The 21,844-nt window shown below is 43.4% G+C and overlaps 1 protein-coding gene across 1 annotated transcript in view; it reads left to right on the plus strand.

Annotated features, from left to right (window-relative positions):
* The window catches only part of PAPPA (pappalysin 1), a 572,334-nt gene extending 552,989 nt beyond the window's left edge, over positions 1–19,345 (plus strand). The window contains exon 22 of the mRNA XM_069241521.1: positions 19,097–19,345. Within this exon, the coding sequence (XP_069097622.1) occupies positions 19,097–19,204 (108 nt within the window). The 3' untranslated portion in view covers positions 19,205–19,345. The remainder of the gene's footprint in view (positions 1–19,096) is intronic.
* Positions 19,346–21,844: the final 2,499 nt, after the last annotated feature.

The raw sequence follows: 21,844 nt of genomic DNA on the forward strand, positions 1-21,844 counted from the left end.
TCCAACCTTATCTGTATTGAGAGCTACTTATGTTTAGTGAAACTCATCGAGATCTAGTAATGTTATTAGTGTTGTATTACTGTCCACATCTGACAAGATTAAATAGTGTCTATGACATGCAAGGGTACTACCAGCAATCACCTCAGTGCATCAGGAATGATTGCCAGCAGCAATGTAATAAAGGCTTTGTCCATATGAAATGCCTGTACATGGGTAATACATAACAACCATAGCTGCAATACCTCTGGTACTAAGGTAATAGTATATGTAAAATGTTTCCCCAGTACCACATGATTAAATATATGCTGGACATAAATATTTGAAATGCAGGCATTTTAATTAAAATATCAGTTTATGAGTTTTGAAAATTGGCACATTTTCATCTCGAATACATAATCTCAGTTTTGGTATATGTATATTAATTCAACAAAGCAAAAGCTTCTAATTTAATAAGCTGAGCTACACCCAGGAGAGCTACTTACAGGCAGCTGAAGAGCTACCAGTAGGTCACAAGCTACTCGTTGGAGAAGCCTGCACTAAAGCATTCTTTTGTTTTCATCACTAGCACAAGAGGATGGCTAGCAGGTCATGTTATACATGTCCTTTTTCTAGTGTTCTTTTACATTTGTACACAACACTCTGGTAAGTGCAATAGCATGGGAGCATGTATTTTAAGGTCACCTGGTACACTTGATACACCTGATACACTTTGCCACTGCTATTAAAAATGTCCTTGCATAGCTTGCTTCCAGTTACATTATAGGTATAAGGAATGTGTGCAGGGCTACCCATCACACACTTTTTAGGATAGAAGACACTGCAAGAGCCACAAAACCATCCTAATTGTTCCACCATTAATTGGTACTAAGGGTAGTGTCTGGTATATCATCGATTCCACTCTTGGTAAAGCAACAACCCATGACTTGGAACACTACATTGGAGACTTGATTGTAACTCAGGTAATCCACCCTTTTTGGATGATTTAAGACTGTATGTCATGCACTATACTAAAGCTATGGCACTGTCACCACCAATCCTGTGTGCAGTCTATCTTCTTTCTCATGGAGACTTGAGTATGAATCCCTCATTATGGCACCATTTTGAAAGTTAGGTTCTTCAACTTAATTATATCCTACACCAGCTTCCTCCCAACATAACAGTTTGCCTTACTCTTTCAAAGCTTGACTTTCTTACAGAATACCCATGAAAATAGAGATACTGTATCCCTCTGCCTATGAAGTCGCCACTGGTGCTTTGTTCCTGCAGAGTCAAAATGGAAAATATTTTCATCAACAAAAGTCTGGAAAAAAAAGGGCCTTCATATATCCTTTGAATAAACGTAAGGTTTGCATTTCTTTTAGGAATTTTTTATTAATGAATCACTTCATCTCTCTCAATGGATCTCCATTGATAGTCATAAACACTGAATAGTCCCACCCACATGCAGGGATCCCGGAGCACTTTTTTCATAATATATCTTTTGAAGTGTAGATGTTCGCCTTTCTTCAGGAAGGCCTGTAGAATCTCTTAAGACAAGCACATTGTGCAGCCTGTAAGGAAGGTTATAATGGCCAGATTCTTCAAATTGCTTGGAGGAAGGGTCGGAATACCCATGTATATGTATATTTAAGGTCAAATACTCTGGTACGGTGCTCAAATCTCTTTCACAAACTCTTTTTTTAAGAAGAGAAAGATAAAGGAAAAATAGGACAGTGTAGCCCTGTAGGCTGCCATTATATTAATATCAAAACAGCATCTGCGCCTTTAAGGACCCAGAGACCACCAGAATCCCATCATGCTCAGCAGGTGGCATTTGGTTCAGGTTTGTTTTTGCTCCTGGTGACAGGATCTTGGAGCACTGAGCTGGTCCTTTTTGTTTTTTCTCTTCAAAAATCCTACATACATTTTTGTGACAAATGATTCACTCGACTGATTTAATTTGTCCCTTTGAAATTCTGTCTTTTTCTGGCAGAATTGTTTTGTCCTTTTGTCCTTCGTCCACTAAAATGCGATCTTTGACAAGTGCCCTGCCTGTGGAAGATAGAAGGTAAAGTGAGACCCTCATGAAGTCTGCATCATCTGCCTTGATGAAAGCCATGTTCCTGACAAATGTCCACTCTGCAGAAAACTTTCCAGACATACCCTGAGAGAAACAGAGAAGATTCACCTCCAAGGCACAGAGGAGCAATGCAGGCACCAGGTGCAGTCAGAAGGTGGGACATCTGGAGAGCGAGGGGAGCGCTAGTCCTCTACAGGGCTTTTCCACCTTCCTCTGAGGACCCCCGGAGTGGAAGGTCTAAAAGGAGAAGTACAGCCCAAAAACAACATTAAGAGGGTGGAAGTAAAAAGGGTGGACGTCAGAACAAGGTGCCATTCAAACGTCTTCACAGTCGAGGGCTGGGTTGACATTGAAGAGCAGATGAGGAACGATATCGAGAAGTGGTAGCTTACCGTTAAAGATGACTAAACTGTCAAGGCGCAGAAGGAGTTCGGCGTTGAAGGGTGTGTCAACATCAAGACATAGAGAAAAGTCGACCTTGAAGGGATTGTCGATGTCGAAACATAGAAGAAGGTCAACATTGTGGCCATCTAGATCTGCAGAAAAGGCTAAACTATCAAGGCATAGAAGCATACCATTACCCCTGAACTCTGAATACTCCAAGGTGTATTCTCTTTCATCTCTTATATCCTACTGCCAGACTCTCCTATTCTTCCACCTTCATCCCCTCTTCCACCACCACCTCCTCCGCCTCCTCCACCTCCTCCTTTGGTGACTTTCCACCCCCATCACCAATACCTCTTCAAAAACCACAACCCCTGGAAACCCCTCCTCCGAGGCCTCTACCTTCTCTGCGACTATCGCCATTTAGATCTCACCATTGTATACACTACTCCGGCATCGCCACAGATCCCGATGTTCTTCATCTCAGCCATTATCCAGACACTCAGATCATTACCATGCATGTAGGTCCAGGTCCCATTCACGAACAAGGTCAAGACAACATTCAACCTGCTATTCCACCTCTTCTTTCAGCGCAGGGAAATATTCACCATCTCTCTCTGATTTTCCACAGCCACAAGTTTCAACAGTAGATGATATCAGCACTTATCAGGAGGTGCTGGTGAGAGACGCTTCCAAATCAAACATCCCTAAGCCGGCTACTACTCCGTCCACATGAGTATTCCTCAAGATGCTTCAACACTGATCAGCATCCAGGCCTCTCATACTGTTGGTTCTGAGCATGTTAGAATCAGCAAGGGACTTTTTTACACCGGCCTCAGCCACATCTGCTCCTTTGAGGCTGCAAAAGAAATACAGACCTCCAGAGCTGGACCCACTGTTCTCCCAATCTGTCCCTCCTCCGGATTCTGTGGTCACCATTGCATCAAGGAAACACTACTCCACCACTCCATCTACTGTGCCACCAGATAAGGAGAGTAAAAGTTGGATTCAGTGGGATGAAAGGTTTGCGGTACAGCTGCCACCTCCATGAAGGCAGCAAGTGCATCAGCTCTCCTGGGCAGTTACGACAGAGCCTTGTCGGAGTCTTAGCAAAAATTTGCCAACAACCTCCCCAAAGACAAGAGGGAGGACTTCTTTGAAGTGGTCAGTGAGGGTATCATGGTCTCCAACCAGATCATCAGTGCTGCAGCGGATTCATCACTGCTAGCAGCCCACAAATATTGCCACAGGGTAGCTTTGCGAAGGCATTCATGGCTACACGTTACAGCTCTTAAGCATGAATCCCAGCAATGGATTATCAACCTTCCATTCTCAGTATTTAGACTTTTCAGCAGTAATCGGGATGATGAAATGACCCAGATGAAGGCCGAGATGGAGACCCCATTAGGCAGTAGGCCTTGACAAGCAAAAAGAGCAACGAAGGCTCTACAGCCCCTACAAATGACAGTTTTATGCACAGAGGGTTCAAACCCTTCACTGGTACCAAGGTTGCCAGCAATCCCAAAAGCAGAGACTTTACCTACAGCAGCATTGTGGTCAGCCCAGAGGAAGAGCCACTCAACAGCCTGCTTGGGGGAAAGCCTACAGCAGGCTCTAAGCAATCAATGTCTCCTTCCCCCTTTTCCGTTACTCTATCCGGTAAGGGGAAGTATCTCTAATTTATTAACAAAGTGGCAATCCATCACAAAAAATACATGGGTGATACATGTTGTTCGGAATGGGTATTGTCTCAGATATACCAATCCTCCACAAAATATTCCAGCAAAGTCATCCAGTCACCATCTGCAGATGCTGCACATTGAAGTAAGCATCCTTCTGCAAAAGCATGCAGTGGAGACTGTGCCACCAAAACAGCATAGCACAGAGATTTATTCTGTTACTTTCTGGTGAAAACAAAAGGTCCCAGAAATGAGTTCAGACCCATTCTCTATTTGAAACTGGCCAATAAATAAATTCAGCTATAAAAATTCTGAATGCTAGCACTGCATAAGATCTGTTTGCAGTTAAACCAGGGAGACTGGCTTTGTTCAGTAGGCTTCCAAGATGTATACTTTCATATACCAACAGCCAAGAAACATGGCATATTCTTGAGTTTCTTTGTGGGTCATGATCATTACCAGTACAAAGTACTTCTGTTTAGCCTCAAATCAGCCCCCCAAACTTTCTTGAAGTTTTTGGCAGTGGTAGCTGCACACCTCAGAAAACTCAGAGTGTTTGTCTACCTGCATCTAAACAACTGGCTCATCAAGGCGTCAACACCACAAGAAGCCCAACTACATTACCAGTTGACCTGCAGTCTTCTCCAGCGATTAGAGCTGCATATCAACCATGCCAAATCAAACTCTAATCCAGTCCAGAGTCCCCATTACTTGGGGGGGGGGCTCCATTGACACCATCCAAGCAAGTATGTGCCCTACAGAGGAGAGACTGTTATCAATTCATCTGAAGTGTCACTCTCTCATGAAAGTCTCTCACCCCACTATTGAGAACAGTGTTATTCCTTTATGGCTCTACGGCTTTGTGTATCTTTCTAACTCTGAACTCCCATCTCTGCATGCTTCTTTTCCAGAAATGTCTCGATAATCAGTGGGACCAACTTACAGCCATTTGAGAGGACAAGATTCCCAATGCAAAGTAGTCTCTGAAATGGTGGTACTCTCTGACAAATCTGCTTCAAGGGATGCCATTTCATCAAGATATCCATTCCCAGACCATAACAACAGATGCCTCGTTGCTAAGATGAGAAACACCCATGGATCATGTACAAATCCAGGGAAAATTGTCTCTTGAGAGAGATGGCCTATCACATTAATCTCCTCGAGCTATGAGCAATTCACAAAAACTATGTACTAACTCAAACAGCAGGGGAAACGAGGTTCAGACCTTTATCACATGAGGCCTACACAATTTAGAAGTGGCTAATAGCCAGAGACTTGCAGACCACTGAAGTTCATTTCCCAGGTGTTCAAAATGTTCAAGCAAACTCACTAAGCAGAGTCCTGTATGAAAACAATAAATGGGTCCTTCACAATGACGTTGTGCAAAACATCTATACAATGTGGGGCTCTCTGCAAATAGACTTATTTGTCACCACAGAAAAAAAAAATGCCCAAGCTTTGCCTCGAGGTACTTCCAAGCAGGGAAACTGGAGAGTGACCTATGGAGTGACTGGTCCAGCATATTTCTCCATGCTTTCCGCCGATCCCCCTGATTCTGTCAGTTCTTATCAAACTGTCTTACTTGAGACCCAGAATGATCATGATTGCTCCAGAGTGGCCATGTCAGTGGTGGTTCAAAGACCTTCTTCATCGGTCGGAGCGCCTACATCTCATGCTGCAGTCCAGACTGGATTTTCACATGAAATTCAGAGGTCAGATAGTTCACCCCAATCTCTCCTCCTTGTGTTTGGCAGCATGACTCCAGAGCTAGTTCAGTGTGAACATCAGAGCCTTCCACAAGAATGCATGAACATTGTCAAAGAGGCTAAACGACTGTCAACATGTTCAGCCTATTCATTCAAATGGAAGAGATTTTGCATTTGGTGTCCTAACAAGAACGTGAATTCAACATCCTGGGAAGATGTCATTCTTCCATATTTACTTCATTTTACCAAATCTCGCTTACAATTTTTCCATAAAGGTTCATTTGGCAGCTCTTACTGCCTATATAAAATGTCCATCACAAACCACTTTTTTTAAACTTCCCATTATCAAGGATTCCTTAGAATGACTGAAAACGTTTTTCCCCTCCCATCAGGCACCCATCTCCTCCCTGGGAGGTCATTATAGTCCTCTGTCACCGCATACGGACTAATTTTGAGCCCATTCACAAATCATCTGTGCAACATCTCTCTTGGAAAACATCTTACCTTGCAGCGATCACATCCACACACAGCATCAGCGAAATCCAGGCATTGTGTTCCCTCGAACCATACACCGTTTTTCATTCTAATAAGGTGGTGATGGGGACTCACCCAAAATCCCTATCTAAATTTAGTTCTGACTTTCACGTCAATCAGACTATTTCCTTGCCTACTTTCTTTCAGCACCCTTCCACACCAGCTGGAAGAACTCTCTATTCTCTAGACTTGAGTTGAGTTTTGCAGTTTTATCTGGACGAGACAAGAGATATGTAAAACTCTGACCAATTGTTTCTAAACTATGGACCGGTCCATACAAGTCTAGCCACATCCAGTCAGTTTCCCAGGTCTAATATGCTATCAGAAACCGAACAAGGGTCTGTCCAGTAGACCTAAAGCTCACTCAATCAGAGGGAAAGCGGCGAATGCTGCTTTAATGAGAAATGTCCCGGTAGCTGGAATCTGTAAAGCGGCAACATGGAGATCTGATCACACTTCTACCTAACATCACTGTTTGGATTCAGATGCTCAAGTAGGTCAAGCCTCCCTGAGAAATATATTTGCTTGGTTTTGTCAATTGTTTTTTCTTTTGTTTTTTCCGCCACCCTTTGTGGGGATGAGCTTGCTCCTCTATTCAGTGCTTATGACTATCAATGATGATTCCCTGAGAGAGAAGAAATGGTTTCTTACCTGTAATCCCATCTCACTCTCAGGGGAATCTCCTCTGAAATCGTAAGCAACCCTCCCGCCTACCCGGTGATTATTGGACCTATCTGATACTGGCACATCTTGTAAAAAAGAACTGAAGCAACTGTCACCTGCTGGACATGATGGGACACTGGTGGTCTCTGGGTCCTTAAAGGTGCAGATGCTGTTTTTACATTCACATAATGGCAGCCTATAGGGTTACACTGTCCTTTTTTCCTTCATCTTTCTCTTTTTAAAAAAAAAAGGGTTTGTGAAGGAGTTTAGGCATTCTACCAAAGTATTTGACTTTAAATATACACGTACATGGGTATTCTTACTCTTTTTTTAAAGCAGTCGGAAGAAAGTGGGCATTATCGCCATCCTTATATGTTGAATAGAATTCTTGTATTAAAGTCGTAAGTGTTTCTACAGGCCTTCCTGACGAAGGGCAAATATATACACTTAAGAAGATATATCATGAAAAAAAGTGCTTCAGGATCCCTACATATGGGCGGGACTATTTAGCGCTTAAGACTTCAATGAAAGTTTCCCTGAGAGAGAACTGGGATTACAAGTAAGAAAGTATTCCTTTCTTCACATGCTCAACTCCAACTCCCATGCTCACCTCTAAGTTTCTGGACCATGGGGAATGAATCTTTGTTAACAAGAGAAGAGCTTCTTGTCATCTTTCTTCTTTGTATTATGATAACCCCAAGAGACAACTAAGTTTGTGATATACACTTTATTAATGTTGTAAATTAAAAAGACACAATTCAATGGAGCATAGGTAACCTGGTTTTCCCTCCCAGGGGCTGATTCTAAATCAGAGGTGCCCAACCTTTTTGAAAATAAGAGCTATGTATAGTCAATGAAAATCATATGTGCTACTAATAATATGAGTGCTGTAATACTGACAACATCAGACAAGATTTATTTTAAAGGCCACTATATTCTACTAGATTATCAGTAGTGATCACTTCAGTGCCTAAGACATGGTATCTAAAAGCAATGTAAAAAAGACTTTGTCAATGTAGAATGCCACTACCTGAGTAATAAATAATAGCTATAGGTGCTATATGCCCCTGGCACCAAGATAATAATATTATTAATGAGTCTCTCACAAGTTATCACCTAAATATCAGCTTTAAATATATATTTGGAAATTCAACCATTGTTCTCCAACATCAGCTTATGAAATCTGAAAATACACACATTTTCATCTCAGCTGAACACTTTTGAATTTTGGTTTACGCATATTTATTCGGCCAAGAAAAAAAACTCTGATTTATTAGATGGTGCTGCATATAGAAGAGGTATTTGTAGTTAGCCAGAGAGCTAGTATTAGCTTATGAGCGACTCATTTGAGACACCTGTTCTTAATACTGTGGGAGGTATGGCGGGTAAAACTACTGAGGTAAATACCATTCTCCAGTATTTGGTCATTCATAGATTCACATGCTTGAATCATTCCTCGTTGTCGAATTGGGAGTCCCACTGTACCATTAGAAAATAGTGTAATGTTAAATGTAGCCTAGGAAGACCATAAATCCTTCACTTCAGTAACATATCCCTATACTGTAAAAGTGACTAAACTTCAACCAATCAGGCTGAAGCACCCTCAAGAACACTCCCATCAGTGGCTCTATCTCTCAGAATGTCTACCTCACGTCGTGTGAGGGAGTCTTCCCCGAGCTCTGCTCATTTCTCTAGTACAGTTACCATCTGCTTCAAATCTGACTCCACAATGTCACAACAGGCTAAAAAAGGTTGTTTAGACCATGTGGAACCTGTGGAAAGAAGAGGCTACATTCAGAAGATCAGCACAAGGACTTCATATACTGCCTCTACCCCCCCACAAGGTGAAGGGTTTTAAGGTATGTCGTACTTTTTCTGCAAAAACCCTAATGGACAGAGGGGAGGTTGCTGTTGTGACTCCAAAACCTTAAATCCAGAAAAGATCCTATTTCTGTGGGAGGACAGTGAAGATTCTGTCTCATCTTCCTGGAGAGTTCAGAAAAGAGAAAGTAAGAGGTCGGAAGGTAGGTCACCGCAGAAGCTACACAAGAAATCCTCTAAAAAGACTCACCATGGGTCTCACAAGGAGCACAGTCCTTCTGAAAGACACTCTCATAAACATAAGGGACATGATTTTCCCCTCAGAAAAAACAGGAGAATCAAAATCTGAGTCTTTTACACCTTCTCCTCAGATTTCCCAAAAGTTCAAGATACTGTTGTCGGTGACACCAATGGAGAAATTGTCGATGAGCACACCATCGATGAAGAAATCATCTACTGAGCCATCAACGATGAGGACGACAATGGTACCAAACATGATGTCAGCCACAACAACGCTGACAACAACGCTTGTACTCAGTGCACTATCGATGACGACTACATTGTTGACAGTACAGTCCACAGTGCCCATCCCGTTGACGGTCAAACTGGTCTTTATCTCATCAACAATGACAAACCCGTCAGTGTTGAAATCAATTCCAATGGTGATGGCAATCAAGCTGCCATCAACGATCTTGGCAACAATGTCATCGGCATCATCAAAGAGAGAAAAATCACAGGAAAAGCCAAAAGAAATAGGGAAGACTAGATCTCTGATGCCAGAACATACATCCCCAAATAAGGTGTCGCCCTTGCCACCCAGTCATCTCCTGGATGAGGATGATTCAGATGATGATGAACCCTTTGGGGTAGCACAAAGTCCATCAGAGCTGCATGTAAAATATCAGCAGGTGGATGACGAGGAAGAAGAGTATTATGACCAAGAATATTACCCTCCTAAGCAGGTGGGTTTCCATTATCTAGAACAATTCCAGCCATATCGCAACAACAGTACCAGAGGGATATGTTATGCGTACCAAAGCCATTGGATTCAGACCTGCAAATGTTGCTAGCGGATTACCACAAACACTTTCCGCCTACACCCACCTCACCCAGGCAGTTCGCTGCACTTCCTAAAACTCCTCCAGTACAACCATCCACTCCACAAACCCTGGGAACTATACTATCAGCTGTCTCCGCAAGGCATATTCCATAATTCAGAACCATGCCTGTGCAGGATACCTTGTTACCTGTGCAGGGGGTTTACCCCTGAAGATATAGGAGGTGTCCATAGTCATATAGAGAGGGCAGTGAAAAGATGTTACCTCCCCATGACAACGAAGCAAACTGACTGCTTCCTATATGATTTTAAGTAAACCTTCCAGAAGAGCATCAGAGCTATTCCTATCATAGGCTACATCTGGCAGGAAGGTATAAGGATCATGAAAAACCTGACCACAGTGGCTGCAGTGCCGCTGTGCCTAGCCACGTAGTATAATGCCCAAGAAGAATTTCCAACCTGCCTCATCAGACACCCAAAACCTCACTCAAGTGGCCCAGTGTCATTCCAAGAATCCATCTGCACCGATTTCAGCACCTCCTGAAAGAAAGGCAGCTACCTCGACAACATTGGAAAATGCCTCTCTTTTATGTCAACACTAATGGTATGGGCAGTAAACTCGCTGGCAGTGCTTCAAGGAGGTCATTTAACAGCTCCCCTTGCTGCGGCTCTAGCCAGGCTCCTTGCCTCATGCTCTCTCCTACTAACCCAGTCATACAGGGGCCAGAACCAGGCCTCCAGGGGTACCCCCTGATCACAGTGCTAGTCTCCCCCACATTCTTCCCCTTCCCACCCTTTTCCCCCACGCAGCATTGCTGTCACCCTATGGTTTCCTGCCTCCCCAGCACCCAGCCCCCCAGCTCGCTGACCTGTTTATGATAGCCACAGTGCGGTCTCAGCAGTGGGTGTGCTGCCGGCACACTGAAGACGTGCCAAAGGCAAGCCTGTCTGCACCTGGACCGTGCCGAGCACCAAGAACTCTGGCTGTTCACACTCTCACGGATACTACACCACAGACATCATTGCCTTGAACCCCGGACAAAACAACAACTGCTACATCGCATTGCCTGATCAATGCCAGATCACTCTGCAAACACTACACCAAAATCTAGGACACCATCTCCTCCCTCGCACCCGATGTAACTTTCATCACACAGAGCTGGCTCACTACTGCACCCACCTCTGACATTGCCCCCGCTACCCCCATCGGCTACAAGATGAAACACTTCAACTGCACCAATAGCCACAGAGGCAGCATTGTCATCATTCACAAAGATTCCATCACCTGCACCACCACAAATGATGAGACCACACCAATCATGGAACACAAGAACTTCCAGCTTCAGCCAAATGACAGTATAACCATCAAAGGCACCCTCACCTATAGACCCCAGGATCCCTGACCTCAGGGAAATCATTGCCTACTTCATTTCCCCACTCTGCATTGAATCCGAACACTACCTCTTTCTGGGAGATCTGAACTTCCAACTGGATAACCTCATAGTCACTAACTCAGCAGACCTCCTCGAACAAATGTACAACAGTGGCCTGAAACAACCAGTCACAGACCCCACACACAAAGAAGGGTACACACTACTCTCCATCTTCACAGAATCAGCTACAGCCACAAAATGGAGCTCACCCGGTCAGACCACTCCCATCATACATTTCGCCATAACCGTACCCCACCGCACCACCACCAACAACTACAAAGCCCCGTCTCGCATTTGGACCAAGTTCATTCCACACAAATGGAAACATGCCCTCAACACCACCCAACTCAACACCTCTACAGACCTGAACCAGGCAGTAGAGAACTTCAACACCTGGATCACTGGTACACCCCTGAACATCCACCGTCTGAGACAGATCAGAATCACAGATGATGCGCTCCAATGGATAGCATCCCTTCTCTTGGTTCAGAACCAGAGATTCCAGCTCTTTGCAACCCAAGCACACAATCTGCGGCGTCCCTCAAGGTTCCTCCTTCAGTCCCATACTCTTCAATATCTATATGACTCCACTCATAGACATTGTCAGAGCCCACAACATCAACATAGTCTCCTATGCTGACGACACCCAGCTCATCCTCTCACTCTCAACGGACTCCATCATTACGAAGACCAACTTCCACTATTGCATGAAGAGTGCCTCAACCTGGATAGAGAACCACTGCCTGAGGCTCAACATGGACAAAACCAAAGTACGGATCTTCGGCAAACACAGCTTGTTCTGGAACGACTCCTGATGCCCATCAGAACTTGGACCCGCTCCCACTCCTAAGGACCACCCCGGCAACCTCTGCATCATTCTGGACAGCCCATTCTCCATGAAATGCCAGGTCAACACAGTCGCCTCTTCCTGTTTCCACATTCTCTTCCTGCTCCTCAAAGCCTTTAAGTGGCTCACAGTCAATACCATGAAAATGGATACACAGACAATCATCACAAGCAGACTGGACTACGGCATTGCACTCTATGCCAGCACCTCCACCGAGCTCTTGAAGACTCCAGACCATCCAGAACTCAGCATCCAGACTCATCCTCAACCTGCCTAAGAGGACCCACATCACCCAACACCCGAAAGACATTGACCTGCTCCCCATCGATAAAAAAATATCAATTCAAGCTGCTGACACATGCCTACAAATCCGTCCATGACCAAGGACCCACCGTCTTGAACCACCACCTGAGATTCCATCTACCTCTGAGGAACCTCTGCTCCCCCCACCTAGGCCTCGCTCAGCTACCAAGCATCAGCCAGAGATGCACTAAAGGTTGCTCCTTCTACTACTGTGCAGCCATGTCCTGGAACGACCTCCCCCACCACCTTCGCACATCACCCTCACTGGTGCACTTCAGGAAGGAGCTCAAAACCTGGCTCTTCGACTACCGCAGCATCACAGTGCCTGGATACCCACTCAGGTGACAGGCAGCACTCCATAAATACAATGTGAGTGAATTTAATTTGAAAATACGACCACCAAATGTGGTCAGACATAGCACCATATCTTGACCATCTACCAGAGGATGCCAAAGCTGAAGTGAAGAAGATCCTGCAGGAAAGAGAATGTGCCTCCTCCTAAATAATTGACTGTGCTGTGGACGTTGCATCCACAGGTTTTAGATGGCTGGCATGAGCAGCAGTCCTACGGAGACAGGGGTGATTGAAAGCCACCTCTTTTAGACCACAGTTTCAAAGACAAATTTTGGACCTACCATATGATGGTGAAGCCCTCTTTAAGAAACACATTGTTGGTGCCCTCCATCAAAATGGATACCAAGACTGCAGAGTCACAGGATACTCTGCAATATTGAAAGATATTTGTATCGCTCTAGGCAGAGGGCACTTCTCTTACAGAGGAAGCTACTAACAGTACAGGTACCCAACATACCAATCTGGGTCACAACACTGTTGCCTGCAATACCTATGACAGCCTCCTCAGGCAGCGTACACATCACAACCCAAGGAAAGAAAGCTGAGTCAGCAGTCACGTTTTAAAGACACCGTCTAGTCTTCCATCTTCTTTGGCATGTCTCTGAGGCAAAATATCCAATCACCTCTTTGAGTGGAGAAAATTAACAACAGACCAATGGGTATTGGATTTAATTGCATTCCAAACACACTGGAATTCATTCAAAAACAGCCTCTGACTCCACCCCAGACGTCCCTGCCAAAACATCTGCATCTTCTCAGGTTAGAAGTCCAGTCCATGCTCAGCAAGAGGGCCATAGAAAGAGTTCCTGGAAATCATAAGGGGAAAGGTTTTGATTCCTATTTCTCCTTGGTCTGGAAAATGTCAGTGGAATGGAGACCCATCCTGGATTTAAGGAAATGTAACAAATATCTCAGGAAACAGATATTTTGCATGGTCACGCTCCATGATCCCTGCAGCTTTTAAATCAGGGAGATTACATGACAACATTAGATATCCAGGATGCATATTTTCACATTTAAATGCTTCCTCGCCATCAATATTTTTTAAAGATTCACAGTAGTCGGCAGACATTATCAGTTCAAAGTCTTCCCATTCCGCTGGAAATCTGCCCCTCGCATTTTCACAAGGTGCCTTGCTCCAGTAGCAGCACACATTAGACAGAAAAAACACCAAGGGCCAGATTTACAAGGCCCTAGTGCCTCCTTGCGCCACACTAGCATAATTTTGTTTATACTTATGTGGCTCCGTGAGGCACAAATCTCCACACCATATTAACAAAGTGGCACAGTACATGCATTGCACCACTTTATGACCCCTTGCGCCACATAATGCCTGTGCCAGACATAATGTATGCAAGGGGGACATTCCGGTATAAGGAGGCCAGCAAAAATGGTGCAATGAAATCTACAAGATTTCATTGCACCATTTTTGGCATAATTTTAAACGGCTGCACAAAGCAGGCATTATAAGAACACACTCTTTGAAATCAATGGGCCTCCTTGCACTTTGCTCCACTAGCGTCACATTTTTTTATGCTGGTGGAGCAAAGCGCCACAGAAGTGTAAAAAGGTTTGACACTTTTGGCCTAAAGTGCGCCATGGTGCACCGTATTGTATGGTGTAGTTAGGTGGTGGTGGGGGGGCGCAAGAAATCTGACGCATCAGTACTGATGCTCTAGATTGTGGTAAATTTGGGCCCAAGTGTTTCTGTGCCTCGACGATTGGCTGGTCAAGGCACCTTCCCATCACTCTGCACAGAAGTCAACCCACACATGCGTATTCCTTTTCACCACATTGGGCCTAACGCTGAACCCACAAAAATCATTCCTTCAGCCATCCACAAGATTAATGTTCTTGAGAGCTACACAGTTAAAAAAAAAGAAAATCCAACCCCATACTGACGCACAAGATGGTTGAACTTGGCCTAGTTAGTGCAAGAAAGAAAGTCACTTTTTGTTTTTCTCTTCAAATCCCGGATAGGGTTGATGTCCTCATACATTTCTTTGGTACCGTTCTGCCTCCTTCGAACGTGACAATTGCAAGAGGAACTGAACAAGCAGTGGATTTAAACACAAGGCTCTTTCAACAATACCATTTGTGTCACCCCGGGAATATGTACATTGTTTTCATGGTGGATTTATGAAGCAAATCTATTCACAGGCCTCACGTTCATACGTCAGGTTTCCCGGCTCGTCATCACCACAGGTGCTTCCTTAAAGGGTTGGGGCTTATCTCCAAGATTTGCCAGCCTGTGGCAAATGGGAACCATCTCAAATGCTCCTACATATCAACCTGCTGGAACTCCAGGCAGTACATCTAGCCGTCTAAGCCTTCCTGCTGAGAATACATAAGTCTCCCGTGCTCATCCCCACAGACAACACCACGACCTTCTACTATATCAACAAGCAAGGGAGTACAATATCTCAAGCCCATTCCCAAGAGGTTCCAAGGATTCAGGAGTGGTCTACCAGTCATAAGATAGATCTGAAGGCAGAACATGTGCCGGGAAAGCAAAATGTAATCGCAGTGCTGATTCTCTGCAAGCTGGCATTCAGAACCAGGGTTGTGGGGGAATGCATTGTCGATCAAATGGTCCGTTATGCTTTCATACTATTTTCCTCTGACTCCTCTCCTAACAAGGATTGTCATCAAGAGGATGGCAGTGCCCTGCAGGACCATGCCCAAGGCAACATTGGTTCACAGAACTACTTCTCCTTTCAGAGAGACAGCACATCTATCTGAAACCACTTCTGTCTCTGCTGACCATGAAAACCAAGGACAAGTACTTCATCCGGATCCGAGATCCTTACACTTGGCTCCTGAATTCAGTGAGTTTGACATCTGAACATCCCAGAGCATTTTAGCCAGAGGTTGTGCAGATAGTACAAACATGACTTACACTCTTAAATGGAAGTGGTTTTGCCTATGGTGTCAACGATCAAGTGTACACCTAATGTCTTCTATATCAGAATATCACATAGCGCCCATATCCCGCTTCAGAAGATCATCAATATCATAACCATTGTTATGGTATAGCAAACTCATCAAACAATTTTTCAAAGGTCTGTTTACAATCTACCGCTAGTGTGATGTCTTCCCCTATTCTGGCAACTAAATACTGTGCTTCCTCGACTAATAAAAAGCCCATTTGAGCCTATACACAAAGTGAACATTACAGTTCTCTCTTAGAAAGTGGCTCTTCTGCTGGCACCAAAATTGGCAAGATGTGTAGGTGAAATAGAGGCACTCACGATTCAAGAACCCTTTCTTCAGTTCAGGGATGATAGAGTGATTCTGCGAACGATTCTAAAATGAATTCCAAAAGTTCTATCACACTTCCATTTAAATGACCCAATAATTCTAAAGGCATTCTTTCCAGATCCCAAGAATGCAGGATAAAGGACATTAATTCTTTGGATATCAGGAGATCAAAGAGACCAAGAAACAAGACAAAACAATTCCACAAATCCAATCAGTTATTCATGGCATACAGTGCTCCAAGGAGGGGTTAGACACTCTCTAAACAAAACATTGCAAGGTAGATACTTAATGCCATGCAGTGTTATCATCAACAAGCTGGCACGCCGTTACAGACTAATGTGCGAACACGTACCAGAACTATAGCGACTTCAACAGAGTTGTTTGCTGGTGTGTCTATCCAAGATATCTACAGAGCAACGACCTGGAAGCATAGACACCCCTTTGTGCAGCACTACTGCTTTGATTCTACAATAATCAGTGAAGTAGCAGTGGGTGAGTTGGTGTCACTGAATCTTTTCCAGTAAAGGTGAGCCATCATAGTAAGTGATACCCCACCACCCAAAAATGTATTATGCACATTTCAGCATTACATTTCACTTTACATATATGTTTGTGTGTGTGTATACAAGTTCATTGTAATGATTATATTATTTAATTGTTCTTTAAACTGATAAACTGATGAATCTATGAAAGGTCTAATACTGGAGAAGAAAATAAGTTACTTACTTGTAACTGTAGTTTCCCGTATGGTAACTTTCATAGATTCTCATGCAAACCACCCACCTCCCCTGAGAGGTTCACCTTTTCATTGATACAGTACATATTCACACTTGTGCTCTGATGTATGTGGGACAGAAGCCTCGGAGGGGAGTGTTTTCAAGGGTGCTTCAACCTGATTGGTAGACATTTAGGCCCATATTTATACTTTTTTAACGCCACGTTTGCGCCGCTTTTTGATGCAAAAACTGTGAAAACTTACAAAATACAATTGTATTTTGCACGTTTGCGCCGCTTTTGCGTCAAAATATTATGCAAATGCAGTGCTAAAAAATAATAAATATGGGCCTTAGTCTCTTTTAATTGATAGAGATATGTTACTAAAGTGAAGCCTTTATGGCCTTCCCAGGTTATGTCTAACATTGCACTGCTTTCTACCAGTACAATGGGACTCCTACTTTGACAACGGGAATGATTCAAGCTTGTGAATCTATGAAAGATACCAATACTGGGGGACTATGGTTACAGATTAGTAACTTTTTTTCTTATCTATCAGTTGCACAATTACCTTGGCAGTATTACTGGGTGATTCAGGGTTTTCAAGTTCAACACGTGGTTGGGATTTTACCATACTGTTTTTCCAAGCATATTCCCCCATCTAACACCTGGAGTAATTTGCATGACATAAGTCCCTGGACCAAGCAAAATATGCACCTGTGAAATTGCCTCCAAATGTGTACCTAATTTCTCCTTCACCACAGGACTTAAAAGAATCCTGCATAAAGGTAAGTGTCACTTTGGATGGTTCTTTTTGAACCTTCACAAGTGACACAACCTTCACTTGAGAACCTAAACACGAATGAGTACTCCCCCTCCTTTGTGTATCGGATATATTTTAATTGTAAAATTCTTGTGCCACCATTTGGGGTTTTTGGTTCCAGAAATTCAAAAGTCTCCACTAATTGACTCCCAAATGAAAGTCACTCTCTATCTGTCTGGGTGTAATTGACAGAAGTGTATTCAGAGCCACCAGTGCAGCAGGATAAAATGTAATGAAACATCAGTCAAATCGGGTACAGACATACATCCATTCATCACTACATCCGCTAACTTGGGATTCCAGGATATTTCACAGTTTCCTATATATAGTTTTACATTGGTAGAAGGGATCGTCTTGTAGGTTTGCCTTCATTTCTCAGGCTGCAGCCAGGGTGCACCTAAATACTCCGCTCTGTGACAGAACATCATTGTTTTCCTATTGGCTGGCAGGATTTATGTGAGTATTTTCTGTGCTGTTTCACATCTTTTTAACTGTGTTGTTTTTCGTTTACTCTTACTCAAACAGTGGTGCAGCTTACATCTTTTGAACTAATGAGCATTGTCTGGTGTAATTCAAAGCACACATTTTGGGTGTTTATGCAGCCGAAGTGTGGGTGGTTGTACCTGACATATTTGTAGGCTTTATTATGTGTTGATTATTCAGGAGCTCCAGCAGTCCATAGAAACTGCTCTGTTTGCTCTCAGAATGTTTTTCCTCTATTGCGTTTGCGGCAAAAAAAGCTGCTTTTTAAGCTTCAAATTCATATGGTTCTCAGTAATGGCTCCTCCGCTATGGTGGAGCAGCGTCCCCCCTGCACCCCTCCTCCCCCACCTGCAGCAACCACTGCAAGTCTTTTAACAACAAAAGGATAATAAACTAAGTTTATTATCCTTTCATTGTTAAAGGGCGGGGCATTGGTGTTGATGGAGACGAGGGGAGTGCACTGTGCACTCCCCTCAGAGTGCATGTGTGTTTGGCCGGCTGTCTGTGGCCGGCCACACACAAATGCACACTGTGCTCTATCGAGCCCGGCACTGTGTTGCCTGCCTGGAGAGAGCAGGCACAGGCTCCCAGTCTGCCTTGGAGCACCCTGACTGTGCGCTCCTACCAAATCCTAACGCTGCTCTTTGGCTGCGGAGGAGGCTGAGGATCGGCGGCGCAGCGCACCTTGTAACCCCCACGAGCCGCGACTGATGTTTCTATTCTATCAGGTCTGTTCAGACACTGTCAAAAATGTGCTTTTTTTAACTCTTCCTATTTCTTTCCCAGTGTCTCATCCTCAACTCATCAATATTCTGTGTCACCTTTTTTGATAACTAAAGTATATGCGTGATTAACTCAAAGTGTCTTTCATAAGAGTTAATTTAAGGGCATTTCGATTCTCATTTGTGTGTTTGTGTGACATGTACAGTTTCTCAAAGGATTTCTTTCTGACTTTCTGCTTTCCCTTCTTTCCAGGTCACCCCTTTCCCCACGAACTGTGACCTCCAAGGGGAGTGTGCATGCCTCGATCCCAATGCACGGGAGAATAGCCAGAAGGATTCCAATCGCTTTAACCTCGGGTAGCTTTAATGGAAGAAGACAAAAAAAAAGAAACATACCCCCAAAGGCAGACTGGTAGACATTCCACATTTCTTCTGGTATTAATTGGTTGATGATAGCTGCTCCACCGGATGGCATTTCTGCATCAGGAAATGTTAGAACACAGCCAGTCTGCCTTCTTCATAACCAAGAAGAACTTGGATTGAGGTCATGTATTATATACTATCTAAATAATGCAAGAAACAAGTAACAGCAACTGACGGCCGCAAAGAAGTACAAACTGCATGCGTTGTGCTAATGCATCCCACCTCATTAGAGCAGTTTGTGTACAGAAGAAGGCAAGAAACAAGCCATATGTATGTATTTATATAGATAACTAGGGATAAAGATTGTAACACGACCATACCCTCTCACCAGTGCTCTTGACCTGGATAAAAATGGAAAATGGACCTCATACGTAAAGCATGGTGAAACCCGGAGTAGTACTGAATACTTCAGTTGTATCAACCATGGGCATTTTGGACAAAAGACTGGCATCTATGGCCCAGGGACATTACCTTCTGCTGCTGTGGTACATTACCTGGAAACTGTTGAGCGTACCGATGAAGTGAGAACTCGCAGTTTTGTGGAAGAGTCAAAGATCATGGCTTCCGGGGCCTTGAAGGACACCATGGCATGCTCCTTGGCTGTGGCTGCACCCCTTCCTTCTACCTGCAATTGAAACAGTATAGCACCTGGCTACAGCAAATGGATGAGGCCTTTGATTTGGGATGGTGCAGGGTTAGAAAGGGATGAGACATGGCATAGGTGATGACATTGCCTTTTGGTGGGAGAGAATCAATGATGTTGGTCGCCCAAGGGAAGAAAAGAGTGAGGCAAATTCCAAACCTCGTCGCTCGAGCATGTCTACTGCTGCTACTCCTGCTGCTATGTTCAATACAAACAACTTCGTTACTGTGTCAGGACAGGGTGGAATCAACCCCAAACTACCAAACAGTCTGCCTTAAAGCTCACCAACAGCCTGCCTTCCTCATCCTTGGGCTCACCTCCTCAACACTGACCAAGTCACAGGGTTTGGTCCCAACAGACAGCTCTTGATGGGTCACTCTGCATAATGTTTTCCTCCTTGAGATGACCTTACTCTGGTGCAAAGTAGGGATATGCGATTCTTTGCACGTGTTATAGGCGTAAGATTTGCAAAGAATAACCCATGTTATGTAAAAGACAATGAGGTATTTTTCTGTTGAAATTGTGCAGCAAGTATGCCCTCCCATTCAAAAGTCACAGAATACACTTGCTCAATATATTTATATGCTTTTCTAAAGTCAGAAGCCAAAAGTTGTTAGTGAAGCACATGTGATCTCGACTCACATCCAGATTCACAGTTCACACGAGGCGTTTTCTGCTTAGCAAACCATCTCATGAAATATGGGAAAATAATCATCCAGGAGTAGTGTAAACTGGTATACAAATAGACTACTTAACATAACATAAAAATATGTTTTACATGTGGGTCTAGTGGAACACATGAAATAATAGGGGTATTCATTTGAGAAAAATTGGATTTTTAAATAGCAAACTGCAAACACACACAGTATTAGCCTGTTGACCTAGAATTGAGGGAAGTTCGTTTTTATTATCTCATTTCTGGACCCATGGCCACTCAACCCAGTGCTGTCAACTCTTTCTAAACCACACTGAAAATATGTCTGAAGTAATATATTTTCTCATGCTCCTTCTTTAATATTTCCATTCCTGCAAAAGTACATTCCATACTTTTAATAACCATCTGTCTTCTAGGTGTAGCACATTTCACATATTAGGTGTTCGGTATTACCTTACGCTAGATTTCAGTGAATCAAAGTTTTTAAAGAGTTCTTGCTTCCAGGAACAGTACATTCCAGATTTTGAACAGTACATTCCAGATTTTCAATGTACAAAGTTCATGTTCCCAGGAAAAATGCCTTCAAATGCTTGAATTAATTCAGGCCCCTGAGCAGTAGTACATGCTATTTTTTTATTACACTTGCTTTCAAAAACTGTACATGTGAAGGTTTTAGCGTTCCTTTTCATGTCATGGAGATAGTGCGTGCAAGTCATTAAATCCACTTCTCTTTACCATAAAAATGTTGCATCCAACGCCTTTATTCTTCACCTTTTAATTAAAGCGGTTAAAGTTTTTATCTCTCCCAAGTTCCTGACTCCACTTTCAGGATTAGCACTTTCAAAAAACTCTAGGTCTTGCCTTGCCTCCAGCAGAAGACCGCGATTTGTTCTCCAGAATCAACAATGGCATATATAAATGTTTACATCTTCTTAACAAGAAATGTGTTCGTTCTGACAATTCCATGCTTCTCAGTTTCCCCAGGAAGGATGCAACTCACCTCCTGTGTGTGGTTTACTATGCATGTTTGATGCCAACACCCACCAAAAGTATGTTGATTATAAACATTGGAAGTTTTGCTAGAAGAACTGTGGGGCCAATCATAAAGGCATTTTTTAGAATGTAAACTAAAATTACAGGTGTAGTACTTCACACAGTTATGCCTTTGTGAGTTGGACCCAAAATGTTCAACTCCCTATTACTAAAGGTGAAAACATTGGATAGGTTCATCTCTTTTTCTAATTGTGTATGAACATTGACTGAATATTCTAATTTTAGAT

Source organism: Pleurodeles waltl, chromosome 6 (genome assembly GCF_031143425.1).
Source record: "Pleurodeles waltl isolate 20211129_DDA chromosome 6, aPleWal1.hap1.20221129, whole genome shotgun sequence".
NCBI classification, from domain to species: Eukaryota; Metazoa; Chordata; class Amphibia; order Caudata; family Salamandridae; genus Pleurodeles; species Pleurodeles waltl.